This window comes from Lepidochelys kempii, chromosome 8 (assembly GCF_965140265.1).
Source record: "Lepidochelys kempii isolate rLepKem1 chromosome 8, rLepKem1.hap2, whole genome shotgun sequence".
Classification (NCBI taxonomy): Eukaryota; Metazoa; Chordata; order Testudines; family Cheloniidae; genus Lepidochelys; species Lepidochelys kempii.
In genome coordinates, this window is record NC_133263.1 from 78,561,546 (window position 1) to 78,576,428 (window position 14,883).

Consider the following 14,883-nt stretch of genomic DNA (forward strand, 5'->3'; position numbering starts at 1 on the left):
TGCAGCCTAGTTGTGGCTCACTGTTCAGTGCTGCCCAAGTGGAGTTGTCCTCTAAATTATGCTGCTGGTATAAGGCCTCTTACACTAGGGGAGAATCAGGTATAATGGAGCTGAGCTCCATCATGCTCCCACCTCCCTCTTGCACTGAGGGGGAGCAGCTGGTGTAGGAGGTGTCTACACTATCTCCAGCAGCCCTGCATCAGTGAAGATTCCCCATACATGGGGAATTTTCTGTGAGGAATCACCAGCTGTTTTAAGGCTGTTTTGCACTGTGTAAGGCTCATGTCCTTAGCAGCCAAAGAGCCTATCCCTGAGTTTGCTCCAGATACTGGAATCACCTTAGTCCACGCTACCTCATTATCATCCCCCCCTTAAAAGCATCACATACATGTTGGAGGAGTGACAAAATGGAACTCTGCAGTACTTCAGAGAAGAGAGCTATGGGGCACATAGCTTCATAGATCCCAAGGCCAGAAGGGACCATTGCGATCATCTCGTCTGACCTCCTGTACAGCACAGGTCATAGAACTTCCTGAAAATAATCCTTAGAGCATCTATTTTAGAAAAAAATCCAATCTTGATTTAAATGAGCTCTTCATCTGGTCTGCCCTCACAGAGAAGAAAATGGAACCATACAAGAGTGAGTCCAACAGTTCCTGCACGAGGGTGTGCTGTCGTCTCAACTGCATCTTGCTCCAAATCCAGGCAATCTTATCTGCAAAACAGAATAACAACTCCCAGCAAATGCTCAGCTGTGCTACTTGTGGGAGGCAGCATGACATCTACCATTCAGAAGAGATCTGTTAAGTCTTGTTCACCAGATGCTATGCTGGAAATAAAGAACCTCTTTGTTGCATTTTGGACAGCAATGGCGTCAGACTTCAAACACTCTTTATGTCACAGTCATTTACACCCAGCATAATGTTTTTACCACCAGTTCTCTAGCTACCTTCCTTTACATGTAGCAGGCTATGTGTATATCAGGGTCACCTGTGAAGATGGAATATGAGAAGAGACATTTAGGAGCTACCTGACCAATGATCACGGAAATGGCATTGTAATGGCTGGGGCATAGGCAGTTGGAACAGTAGTGTCCCCTGGACAGGGATCGAAGGCAGGAGTCAGGACTAGTTACCAAGCCAAGTCAGGAGATACGTATCAAGGTCAAGCAGGGCCAGGATCAATGGCAGGAATCAGGAGCAAGACAAGGCAAACAACAGGGTTGGTAGCAGCAGCAAGCTGGAGTCTGCACTGTTGCTCAGACAGCTCTCTGGGGCAACTTCTTGGTTTAAATAGTTGGTGAGGACCAAAAAGGTGTTCACAGGGTTCTGGTTCACTCTGGTGTTTTTGGGCAGTACTTCCTGAGGTGTATAACCCTCCAGTATTTGTTGGATGCTCCTTTAGCTGGCTCCCCAGTGGTGATGTGGAAGCATCAGTCATCCAAGGACCCCACAACTCCACATTCTAGACCCGTGGATCCTTACAGCCGTTCACAGAGTATATGTATTCATTTTCACCCAATAATGGTGCAGGTGTGAGCATGCTGTTTACTGCTGGTCCCGTGTCAGTCTGCATCTCAAAGTTTCATGCACCTCTTTTGTACACTCTGATGATTCAGGAAAACATTTTATTTTTTAACAGGAGTAGTGTCATCACATGGCATCTGGGAAGAAGGTGGAAGAAGACTAACTTCCAACACTTTGCTTATGAGAACGTCCTGCCAGCACTCTGTCATCTTAGATGAGAAGCATGGGGTGGAATTTTGGTACATCATACTGGTGTACTCTAGAATAATTACTCTGGATTTACTGTGGTGTTTCTGAAAGCAGAATTTGGCCCATGATATTTGTATCTTTGAGTTGTGGATAAAGCAGTGATGCCAACATGTTTTCTCTTTCTAATATTCAGTTCATTCTGGAGTCTGGCAACTGCACCTTTGAAGGTTCCAGTGAGACTGTAGCTATCTGCTACAAAATCAATACATTTCCCCAGCAGGATGTACATATCCCAAATAAGTAGCCTCAGAGGCTTTTACTCAGATTACTTTGATTTACTACCAAATACTATTTCAAAGGACAGAAAATTTTAACAAAACAGACAGTCAGATCCTAGTGTGTGGAACAGAGGACAAGGGCATCTGCCTTTCTAACCTTGTGCTTCTGAACATAATCATGATTAATGCACCTATAGATCTTATGTTCCCTTCCTAACATTTTTAGTACAAAGGCTCTGAGGCAGGAAATTGATCTGAAGTTTTAAGGTTGACTGTTAATACAGATCACTCACCAAAAAGCTTAGACTGCCAAGTGGCATAAGCATAGCAGTGAGATTCAGAAACTGTGATCAAACAGCTGTTTAGTTGTCAGGCGCTGCACATTGGGCAATGTTCTAGTCTACCATCATATTTTTACCTGACTCAGAATGAAGTGCTATCAGCAAATACATGAAGCACAAGGCATTAAAGGTTTTGGAAAAGACTAAATTCAGTAAGCCAGTTCAATTTTCCTCCCTGAGCTCTTGGCTTATGGCATTGTAAAGCAAAGCCAACGCAGTCTGCCCAGTAAAGGATGATGACACTGTAACATGCTTCAGTATCTCAGGTTGTTCCAAAATCTTGCAGAAACAGTACTGCTTGTGAATTAGATCTGATCTTGATTAGAGAGAGAGTATGTTATTTCTCAAAAAGAAAAGGAGGACTTGTGGCACCTTAGAGACTAACAAATTTATCTGAGCTGTAGCTCACGAAAGCTTATTGTCAAATAAATGTGTTAGTCTCTAAGGTGCCACAAGTCCTCCTTTTCTTTTTGCGGATACAGACTAACACGGCTGATACTCTGAAAACTATGTTATTTCTGTTCTTTTTGAAATTGAGAGAGCTTGGTGGCAGAGTATAGCAACTGCAGCACAATGTTATACAAACAAAGCAAAAAATGGGAAAGCTACAAGAACAAAAAATGGATGAGGAAGGCAGCATTAGAATGAGTGAGGTGTGTGTACATGCAAACTTCTATATTTTCATCATTATTCCTTTCTCCAAGTAAACCAACTTGCTAGGGACTTAGATTCATCTGAGGAAGAATTTTCCCTCTATCTCCTTGCTTTCCTTGCAGTGAAAAGCCTTTCCTAACCCTTATGGAATAAAATATATTATTATTTTTTAAAAAAACAACTTTTTGTTTAAGTAGGATAAGTAATATGACCCACGTATGTTGTACCTCACTTACAGTCATACAGGCAGCTCCTGGCAAGTAGTTACTTGGCATTGACAAAGGAAGTGTCTTGGGCCCAGGAGATGACCCCATTTGCTAAATTCCCCCTCTATGTGTAGGAAGTCAGAATTTTCTCAATACTTTTTCCATTTCAGCTCCTTTTTGTTCCATGTTCACAGTGGTCTGGAGAGAGGACAGCCTTTAAAACTAATTGTCTGCACTCTGCATTAGTGCTGATCAGATTTGGGCTTCATTTCAGGGTCTTTACCTTCATCTTCAAAACTCTGAATGAACTCAGATTCATTTATCCATTGGATCCAAAGGATCTGCATTTTGGTGCTGCCTCTGGAGCAATCAGGAGTGATGCTGTGACTCAGAGAGTCACAGTCCTCCTCCTGGCTCCCTTGCTGCTCCAGGGAGGGAGTAAACTGCTCTGAGTCTGTCTGCAGCACAATATTCTGTTCCCCAGAAAGCCAGCACAATGGTGTTAGCGGACAGGCCAAGGTTCCACCCCCTCCTTTGTGTGTTGGGAACAGAGTGGCTTTTTTGAGCATGCTTCTCTTCCCATATTATTAGCTGTGATGTGCATTGCCATTGCAGGGATACAGCGGATGCCTTGCTAGCTGGACAACCATTTGGCCTATTTTTTTGCAAATAAGCTGCATTACCTTTGTAATTATTAATTTATTTTTGCTGTTGACTATGAAAAATAAGATCAAACTAATCTAAAAACACCAACTCTTATTATGTCTCAAAATGCAGGGCTGGTGAACTTGGTCTGAGACTGGACTTTAGTTTCAAAGGTTGGGGGTGTTTCACAGTAAACGTTGAAAACACAATTCTAGGTATATCAGTATGACATAAAGTAATAGAAGCTCAGGTTTGTAATATGGTTGTTGTTTTGTTAAAATTAACATAGAAAGAAACTGTCTTAAACCCTAGAAATATTCATTTTAATGTGTTGAAATCTGGATGTTGGTTGGTTTTGTTTGTTTGTTTTTTAAATACTGTACCTAGGTGAAGGAAACTCTTTGCAAAGACTGAAGTTTATAGGCTCTTGAGAAAAGTGTCTGTGTATAAATCCTTACAAGCAGACATAATTATTGCATTGGTACAGGTTAGATCTTATCTTCCAGCTGGGAGGAATGTGCAGATGCAGGGAAAGTTTTCATGGATGAATGGAAAGAAAAGAGTACAATAATATAAAGATTTTCTTACGGCAAGAAAATATTGTATGGATATTTGTATCATGTCATTAACATTATGTCTTATGAATATGGTGAAATTTTGAATTCTATATGAAATGATGCTTCATTGGAAAATTTTCTTTTGACTTAAAAGTAAATATTAGTCTATATAGCCTGACAGGTAACTGCTTACACATGACTCTTTTGGAACTGGAAGAATATCTGCTTCTCTCTAACCAAGCCTTTTAAAAAATTATTATATACTCTATTTTGCACTAAGTATACAATATGTTTCCAATTATTGCACTGTAGTCCGGTTTCTAACACAAAGCATGTGCTCTGGCAGTATGCTTGGTCTTCCTTACGCATGTGTTAGATGTGGGTTCTGGTCTCTGATCCATTTTCCATAAAAATGCTTATGTCAAGGAGGCTTCTATAAAGGGATATTTGTCATTAGAGACTCGTACAGAAATCCTTGCAAATGAAAGTTTATGGCCTAATTTTTTAACAAGGTTTATGGCCGTGATCATTTTTTTCATTCAGTTATTTTCCTTTTTCCTTTTCTCTATAACACATTCAATTTGATTTTTGGAGTGTACCACTGTGCCAAAAGGGAGTTTATGGGGATGCCAAAGGACTCTGACTTAATACACTACCTTTGGCAGATATTTATCCTCTTCTGTAATAAGCAGAGATGAGCTCAAACCTGTAGTGATCTGGATCCAAACTTTGCAGTTGGCTTCTTTATGTGAGCCAAACTAGAGCCCTGGATCTAAAGAGCCCCATGAACTCTGAGAAAGTTTAGTATGAGATCAAAACTATTTGGCTCAGCCTATTGGTATAAAGATGTTTTTGTTTCTGTAAATAAACATCAGTAAATGTTTTAGTAGGCTCCCTCAGTCCCACTTTGTCTGCCCAGGAGGTTGCCATATTTTTTCAAAAGAAAACCAACATCATCAAGAATTTTCCTCTTCTTCAGTCTCTGCTGGCACCCCCATCATGTTCACCTTAGTCTCTGACTCTCTGATCTCTCTTCTGACCTTTCTCTTCCTTCCCATCCTCCTTGAAAACTCCACTAACCTTCCCATTTTTCAGGCTTGCAACCTCTAGTTTAAAAAAGGGACTCTCCTCCCAGAGATCCCGCTGCGTTAGTACTCCTGTAAGTAGAGACTCTACCTGGAAGGCTTGCATTGCTGGTACCAAGAAAGGATCCACATTCTCTTCACTCAGCTGTCCTCAGTCTTCCAAACCAGATTTGGCAATCAGTGCCAAAACCTGGTACCGCCTCCACTAGGCAGGGCAGATATGAGCTCTGCTCAAGGGGTAACTCATGGCACCGATCCTCTTTCTGGAATGGGAGAAATCAAAGAAATTAGTCGTTAGGCCTTCCAACATTTCTAACTCACAAGCCCACATGCCTGATCACCCTGGACAGGCCAGCGGGGCTGACTCTCTGTTGCATCCATGTGGAATTAAGTGCACTATGCCATGAAGCTCAATACTGGCAATGACTCCTCACTGGCACCTTCAGTGCCAGACCTACCAGTACCACAGTCCTGAAGAATACCAGCAGACTTGTTAATAACTATTGACGCCAACCTGGCCCCAGTACCAATACCACTAGCACCTGTATCTCCAGAACTGTTCCCGAAAGGAACCACAGTACATATCCTGACAGAAACACCTCCACAATGTATTACATCAACGGGCAGGAGGATGCCTGCTTATCTCCCTGTGTCAGGAAGCAGTCAAGCAATGCACATGCTACCAGCTTCACAGGATAACTCCCTTGGCCCTTCACTTACCAGGAACAAACAAAGATCTCGTGGATTGCCTCAGCAGACAGTACTCAGCCAACCATGAGTGGTCACTCTATTCTTAAGCCTTTATTCCACTGATGGGGCTCCCTGAGGTACATCTTGCCTTGTGTTCTGCTCCAGAGCAGATATCAAGGCCAGGGTCACTCCAAGAGGTTTTCCTCATCCCCTGGCTTCATTGGCTTCTCTGAGCTTTTCTTCCCATCTCCCAAAGGGTCATAAGGAAGATCAGTCAGGATGTAGCCACAGTGACACTTACAGCCTCTTATTGGGCCAGACATTATTAGCTCACAGACATATTGCATTTGTCCACACAGCCACCAGTCTCTCTCCCCAGTCTGCCATATTAAATTTTCCTCCCAGACTCCACTTCCTTACTCTGATTACCTGGAAGTTGGCTGGCTGAGCACAACGGACAGCATTAGAGCCATATAGATCGAAAAGATCCTGTAACAGCACAGTCACCTTTCTAGAGGATCAGTCTGCAAATCAAAGTGGAAGAGATTTTTCCATCTGGTCTTCACAACAAGATCTCATCCTGTTGTAAGCTTCTATTACCAAGATCCTGGATAACAGCCCCCAGGTCAAGCTGTTAGGCCCCCACGTCAGCTCTGTCAGGGTGTGTTTAGTTTTCATTTCAGGTTGCTACCCTCCCACTCAGACTTACAGTGTTCTCTCATTCCACTGTTTCAAAGTTTCTAAAAGGACTCGTTCACACATATCACCTTCTTAAGGAACCTCCCTCATTTTGAGATTTTAATATAGTTTTTATGGCCTTGTGAAGCCCTTACGCTCTGAACTCTTATCCAAGTGCTTTCTTCGCCAGCTCACACCCCAAACTGCCTTCCTGGGGGCTACAACTTCAGACGCTAGAGTTAGTGAGATTCAAGCTCTGATAGCAGACCCTCCTTATACTGTATTCCACAGGGTAATTGAGATGGCCTAACACTGGCTATGATATCAAAATATATTAAACATTGATATTTCTAATACAGCTCAAATTTCAGGAAAATAGGGAGCAGAGTACAAATCACAAAATCTAGCAGTGATTTTACACCTGCTGTTTTCTCGTGGCCTTGATTGTGGATTTTATTGAACATATATATATATATATATAAAAACAGAGCATGTTTAAAGGCAGAAATCCCTGAATTGTTGTTTTGTCGCCAGTATAAATCTATTGAGCAATGATTTTGATAGACTGAAATAAAATTATAATTAAATCATAAAAGGAGTAACAGCTGTCTGGTGAGTATGAATATTTTTGCTCTTGAAAAACAAAAACCTGTTTAAGTGCTAGTTAAAGTTGCTTACTGCTAATTAAACTTGGTTATATTCCTATGTATGTAGAGATAGCAGTTGCCAACTTCTGAATCTTATACACATAATCTGATTTAATGTGTTACAGACATAACACAGTTGAATATTACTACATTACTAGTAACTTTCATATTTCTGCCAGACTTCACAAGCAGTGTCAGTCCAGGGACCAACATGGCTACAACAACACTGCATATTTCATGATCACTTATATGATGTATTCCAGGTGCCTTTTGCTATTTCTTCACTCACCATTTTTTTTAAATGTTCCACTTTTGCTAACCCCATGCTAATCCAGATCTTCAGGGTAGCAAGGAAATTGAGAACATGTTTCCAACAATACTTGTTTTACAATTGCACTGACTCCCTAAAGCAGTTTTCTTCCAGAATTCAATAGTAATTAGAGGTATCCTCATGATGCTTTAATGTGTTCAAAACCTGGAGCGCACATAGCTGCTGACTGGTTGTGGCCCATTTGCATGATTTTCCAGTTGGAAACTCTTGGAAGAAATATCTTGTGAATGTAGTAAAGGTGGCTTACAGGAGTTGTTTTGCACCTTACCAAAAAGAGACAACAGCCAAAAACTTCCACATGTTTATTAACAAGATCCAAAAAGAGTTACAATCGAGGAAACACTCTGAACCATAACTCTCAATCTCCTAAGCACCAAAGGGCAATTAGGCTCCCAGCTCCCATTGAAAGTCATTGGGATTAGATCCCTAACTCTGATTTGTGCTATTGAAAATCTGCTGCCTCCAAGAACGTAGCTGGGACCACCAGCTCTGTGCATTTTCTTTTTGAAAAAAAACTTGCAACATCCTCAGAAGACAAGGTGGAACTGAAGGAGTTGAGTCAAGCATTTACTGATAACTATTTACAGAAGCAAAAGGCATCATTATGCCAATACACAGCTGGGACAGCCAATATGTGTAGCAAAGGGACAGCATTCATACATCATTTTTGCCATGTCTACATGCTGTTTTGCAATTTCCTTACTGCTATAAAAATACATTAATCATACATTTGGATGTGTTATTATTTGTTATATTTAGTAAAATACTGAATGTGCATTAATGTTTTTCACTTCATCAAATAGCTCAAAATTGGGATCGTGAATGTGCTTTCCTTTCCCAAGGTATTCACAGCTTCTCTATACTGACTGTTTCTTTTCTTTTCCTGTCGCTCCCGTTGTTGTTTCTTCCACCCTCTCCACATCTTTCATGTCCCAGAAGGAGCCCGTGTTCATTACTCCTGTTTGGAAGTAACTGGCTGCAGTCACTAACCAACCTTGAGTGTGGGCACTTCCAGTTTTCCACCTAGCCATGGAGTGTCCTGTAAAATTAAAAGTACCTGAAATATCTCTTCTAACTCTCATTACAGGGAAAGTAACTCTTTCAAATGAACACAGCTCCACGTAGCTTCTAGCTATGATTCTATTAGGTGTTCTCAGAATAAAATAAATGCACTCAACAGGAATAAAGATTATTTCTTACCTGTAATACATTCAGGGGCAGATACTCAGCTGGACTAAACTATCCTAGCTCCATTTTGTTTAAATCCCTGAAGCTGTGACAGTTTACACTAGTTAAGGAGTTGTTTCTCAGAACATGACTGTGTGCTCTTCACAATTCAGTCCCTACTCTCAGTCCAGGCTGTGAATGTAATGTTCAGAACACAAATCCCAGAGCTGCTAAACTGCCTCAAAGCATTAAGACTTCCTTAAACAAATTGGCTGTAGGTGTAATTGGTTTGTTGTTTTTGTAATCTCTATCATAATTAAGAGCTATTAGACTGGGCCAGATTGTGAACCTCTGACTTCCATTGGTGAGGAGTTACTCCCATGAGAAGTCCCATTGATTTTAATGGTCAGATGGAGTTTATATGTCTGGGGTGAACTCACTCATGTCAGTGGCAAAGCTCCCATTAATTTCAGTGGAGCCAGAATTTTCCACTTGGTATATAAACTGCTGTTACTATGTACAAACTGAAAAAACATATCCATTTTAACAAGATGTCTTGCTGACAGGGTTTGGTGTTCTCCTGTATGTGTTCCTATTGGTATGAAAGAATGGTTAAAAATGAACATAAAAAGATATTTTCTGTTGTTCAATATAAAGAACTGCCTTTTCCTCTATAATTTGACTCTCATTTGTTTACATAGTGCCTCGTTTTCAAAGTCTCCTTCTACCGTAGAAACTGGAGGCAGTTCAAATTGAAAGAATATGTCCCCAGGATGGTAGATTTCTGAGGTAGTGCTAGCAAAAGTAAAACAATGTGTGGGCTATATAGGGGAGGCATATGCAGTAGGATTAATGATTACAGGTCTATTCAAATGAGAGTTTGTAATTACGTTACAGATTACAGAAACGACATTTTCTTCCATTGGAGATGTTTTCATTTTTTCCTAGGCAAACTGTACAAGCCTTTCATGGAAGGTATTTTTCAAACACTGTCAACAGACTGCTTTAAACTCTGCACTGAACAGATATGTCTGCTTACCCTTATGCCTTTTCCCCTCCCTTTGTTAAGACTCTGTTTTCTTTAAAAAAGAAAAAGAAAGAAAGAAAGAGTTCAGAGGGAGCCCAAAAGCTTTAACAACAGCCTCAAGAGAAGAAATGTCAATCATCCAAGTCTTTTGAAGCTGGGAGGATACTCTGTAATTTTCAATTATATATCCATTTTAGAGAGATTCAGAAAAAAGGCAGCATAACTTCACTGAACAACATATATATGTATAAAATTAAAAATAAATAATCATGCAAGTGGCACCATTTCGCCATATGGTTTCAGATATTGTAGCTGCTTAGCTTCCATTATCTCTTTTGACATCTATCTGCCTTTATATGGACCCTTGCCCCTCAACATTTCATCTCATCATGGTCGTATCTAAAATGGACATTGAAACCTATCAATATATTTTGAAATAAAATAAATCCCTAAAAAATAAGCCAATTTATTTATGTTATTCATTGCCTTAGTACCTGTCGCAGAGAGTATGAAATACTGTATGGAAAAAAATTGCAGCTTTAATTAAAATTTGGCCAAGTGGACTACAGAAAAACAGCACCTGCTAAATAAGATGAGCAAAAAGAAAAAAAAAAGCTAAGGCTGCCCTCCACTATCAATACCCAGTAGGAAATATCAGGATACCAGTCAAAGGGTTGTCCTGTTTTAACTGTATGTTGGAAAACAGGCCTCGCTGTAAATTTCCTTGTTTTCTGCATTTACGGCTCAATTCAGCAAGGTACTTAGGGACCTGCCTAACGGTAGGCATTTGAAGTGAATTGGGCTACACACAGGCTTACTTAAAGTTAAGCACATCATTAAGTACCTTACTGAATCAGGGCCTAGAGTTTCAGGGCCTAGAATTACAATGATCTAAATGCTACAAAGATGTAGGTGTTTTATTTAATTGTTAATTTATTTGGAATGTTGTGGTGGCAGTGTGTTACATGGTGTTGTGGGTGAGTTTTTTGAAAAGTACCCGGCATTGGCCTAACTCTCCGCCTGTTGAGCGTTACCATTGGCTTCAGTGGGAGCGGACTGAAGCCACTGAGAGTGGAATAGTTCCAAAAGGACCTATCTTTTATTAGTGGAATACCCCTGTGAATAACCCCTCCATATAGATCTTTTGTTACAGCCTGTACAATACTGGTGGAAATTCGTAGGAGAGGGTCATAAGAGAGCTATTTTCTTAGGAAAAGATCTGATCCTGTGTCTTTCTCAGCCAAAACTCCCCATGACTTCAATGGGTGTTCCATTCCTAGCAAGCTCAGGAGACAATAAGTATTACCTCAATCCAATAGTATTTTTGTTTTGCCCGGGTTGCGTTCCAGTGACATCGAGGATATTCTTTGATGAATTTATAGCTTCCTAGAAATTTGTGGCTAGGACTAAAGCACTGGGAAAGCGATTAGCATTGCTAGTTATATGTTGATAGAGCACCTGGCACAATGAGGCCCAGCCTCGTGGTGGCATTTTGGTGCTACTGTAACACCAACAGACCCTGGTTGTTGGCGGGCAGGATCAAACCTGGGACCTCTGGTGCTAAATGCATGAGCCTCTACTGCATGAGCTAAAAGCCATATGCCTGTAGAGCAGACTCATTAATCTCTCTCTAAGTGGTCTCGGTGCCACTAAAAGGGACAGAACACCACACCCAGGAGGTGTGTGGGGTACACTACCACAACATAAAAGTTAAATAATAATTAAATAATATTTCCCCTTCTTCCAACATCCCTTGATTGCATCTGGATCTGAGTACAGGAGGTGCCTCCCACAGGCCACAATCTAGCCCCAACTGCATACCGTCAGCAGAAGCTACTACCAGAGATGTCTGCTCAACAGAGAAAATGATATATTAGGAAAAGCTCTGTAATGCTGTGGCGAGACGACCAGGAAGGGGAAGGTTGGGAATTAGTATTAATTATCTGCCCCTGAAGTCCTATGGGCTAGGCTGTACAACACTTACTCACATGGACGAACTCTGACTCACATAAACAGTCCTTTGCAAACCACCGGGTCTACTCTTGTGAGTAGGTGACTCACCAGGTTGAAAAAGGGCTCCACAATCTGCCCTTTGTTTGTTGGCAGATGCAAAACCACGAAGCGGCATGGGCATCATACAAATAAAATCCATTTGTTTTTTCATGTAGGGACCCATTGGTTTACCTGGAGAAATTGGACCTGCTGGAATCCCTGGTGAAAAGGTAACTTCTAACACCTCAGTCTGAACAGCAGTATAAATCGCTAAAAGAAACCATACATTGATGATAGATTATTTAGTGATCATTGTGACCTAACTAATATGTCAGTATGCATTTTAACACATAGGGATGTAATCAAATGCAGCACAAATCCAATACCAGTGACCAGCACGTGGTTCGTTTGCCTTTATTTATAATGAAATTGGAGCTTGTGAATTTACTGGAGTGGGCAGAGATATTTTTTGTGCCCGAGGGCTTGCCTTCCTATCTATTTCATTGGTTTCAGTCTGAGAATGTGACATGATCAGTATTTGTTTTAATTGGGTGGCCATTTTTCACTTCGCTGTGGAGAGAGATAAAAGCAGAACACTATAATTTGGCAATAAGCATTAGTAAAATTTCTGTGCCAGTTTTTAAATGAAGCTAAGTCAATAAATGCACATAATTACAGTTTCCTCTCCTATATGACACTCAGATGTGTTTGTGAATGTAATGTTTGGCAGTGTTAATATTATTAGCATAATGTAAGTCTAAGAATATTAGACAAGTTCTACTTTAACAAAAAGATAAAAACAGCTATTACTTGACTGAATGTCAGTTTCAATTATAAAAAACACATAATTATTTGTCAGAATGATCTAGCACCATTCATATTTTAATCCTGCAGGATTGAATTAGTTCACCAACTTTGGTGGCTGGAATTCAAAAGAATGCTACTGACAAAATCTTACTCTATGAATTTATTATAACTTCCATGAAAATATGGTGATATTTTTACTGTTGGTTTATATTATAAGGAAAAGGAAATACATTAAATGAAAGCACTGGTTGTCAAATCTTAAATATGGATAAGTTTTATAAGGCTTTAATCATAACTGCATGCCTAGAATACAGTATTGAAGGAGATCTTGTCATTTTGTTTGCTCTTCATATACTTACAAACTTACTTCAGTTGCTGGTTTAAAATAGGAGAGGAAATGTAGCAAATCTGTCAGCAAATGGAAGCAAATTGCTTAATGACAGATTGACAGTTTCCATGACTACACTGGATACTTGTCTCTTCATGATTAGTGGTGCACTGTAATGTGATGTACCCGGTGCCTCTCTTTATAACATAAAGGAATCATTTGTTATTTTCAAGAGCTGTATTTTAGCAGCCGAGATTAATCCTCAGCCAGGCCTAGTAGCTGGGCTGGATGTTATTAGGATAGAAGAGGAGTCAGGGTATAAGAGGTGAGGAAAAAACCCTCCTCCCCTTCTAGCCAGGGAGCTAGACAAATGGCAGTGGCAGTTGATGCTGAGGTGGGGGCTTGACTTGCCCATATGTACGTGTTATTAAAAAATAGAGGGAAATGTGAAGTTTTTTTTCTCTTGTTTATTTGTTACGGTTATAGATAACTCATGGATGCATAAAGAATGTAGGTAGCTAGGAATGTGACATACCCCCATGCAAGGCACGTCCCTGCTGCCAGTGGGTTGCATAGCCCAGTTAGCTTTCTGAATCTCTTTCCTGTAAGCCACCTAGTAAATGGAAGGGAAAAAGTAACTTGTAGTTTGATTTTATTTTCAAAACAAAAAACTGGGACACTGTGGTTGCATTTGGGGGATCACAGGAAGGTGTTGTGCTGGGGGGATAAGAAAGGTTGGTGGGGAAGTGGGGGGAAAAAAGAGGTGCCCTCTCCCACTTCCCTTTGAGGAAATGGGACACTTTATAGTAAAGGCTACAGTGGGAGAAAACCATATTTATTCCTCTATTCCCCCTTCATTGTTATCTCCTAATCTAGCACTCCCCATCTATCTCCCCACTACTGACTTGTCCCCGTCTCTTACATCTGTTCACGTACTTCCCCATTCATCAGTTGACTCCATTCCCACCTGAACTCAACTTGCCCACACATCATCCTCTGAGCTCAGAAAGTTCCTAGGCCGCCTCCTCTTCCTACAGCCAAACCCCCACATGGTCAGAAACACCTCCCACGTGCGTGCGTGTGAACACACATGTGTCTCTCCAGGCTGATAACCACTTTTCTTCCTACCTAACCTCTCTAGAGCTCAGAATCATTCTCATTATCTCAGAGGATCCCACACACAATCCTTCAGGTTCATGAAAACAACTTGCAGGTTCTGAACTTTTTACCTACCTAACATCCACCACCAGCAGGCTCAGAAGTTTAAACCCTCCCCCTTCCTACTTGGTGCTAAGTCCAAAACAGTAGGAGTAGTGGCAGTAAGGAGCAGTACCTGTGCTTTGAAATAGCCCCACAGAAGCCTGATCTCTGCTCCTGCCCTCCTCTGCCTGCAGCTCATGTGTTACAGGGACCTCCGGAGCTGAAGGCTCCAGACATCATGAGCAGAGGGCCTTCCAACTTTACCCTTGTGGGGCAGAACTGAAATATTCCCATGATGCCTGTATTCCTTATGCTGGACCTCCTCCTCCTCGTGCTGCCTACAGTATTATGTGCTAGAGGGTCACAAGTCCCCAGTATACTGGAGCCTCCAGGGTCTGGCATGGCTCTAGACCAACCAGAAGTCCCCTTTGGGCCTTGTAATTTCCAGTTCAAGGTGACATACCCGCTCTAGCTCTCCTCAAGCTAGCGCACCAAAAGTAGAAACGTAGTTGCTGCAGCTAGCCCCTCCGGTGTC

General features: G+C 41.1%; 1 protein-coding gene across 10 annotated transcripts in view; it reads left to right on the top strand.

Annotated features, from left to right (window-relative positions):
* COL24A1 (collagen type XXIV alpha 1 chain) overlaps positions 1-14,883 on the top strand; it is a 241,328-nt gene that overhangs the window by 140,304 nt on the left and 86,141 nt on the right. For 8 of the 10 annotated variants that reach the window (XR_012160423.1, XR_012160422.1, XM_073357181.1 and 5 more), the window contains one exon: positions 12,190-12,243. The exons of 1 other annotated variant lie outside the window; for it this stretch is intronic. Coding sequence is in view for 7 of the 9 variants with exons in the window: in XM_073357181.1 (XP_073213282.1) it covers positions 12,190-12,243 (54 nt within the window). In the remaining 2 variants the exon portion in view is untranslated. The remainder of the gene's footprint in view (positions 1-12,189; positions 12,244-14,883) is intronic. One more of the 10 variants, XM_073357179.1, reaches the window with a different exon arrangement.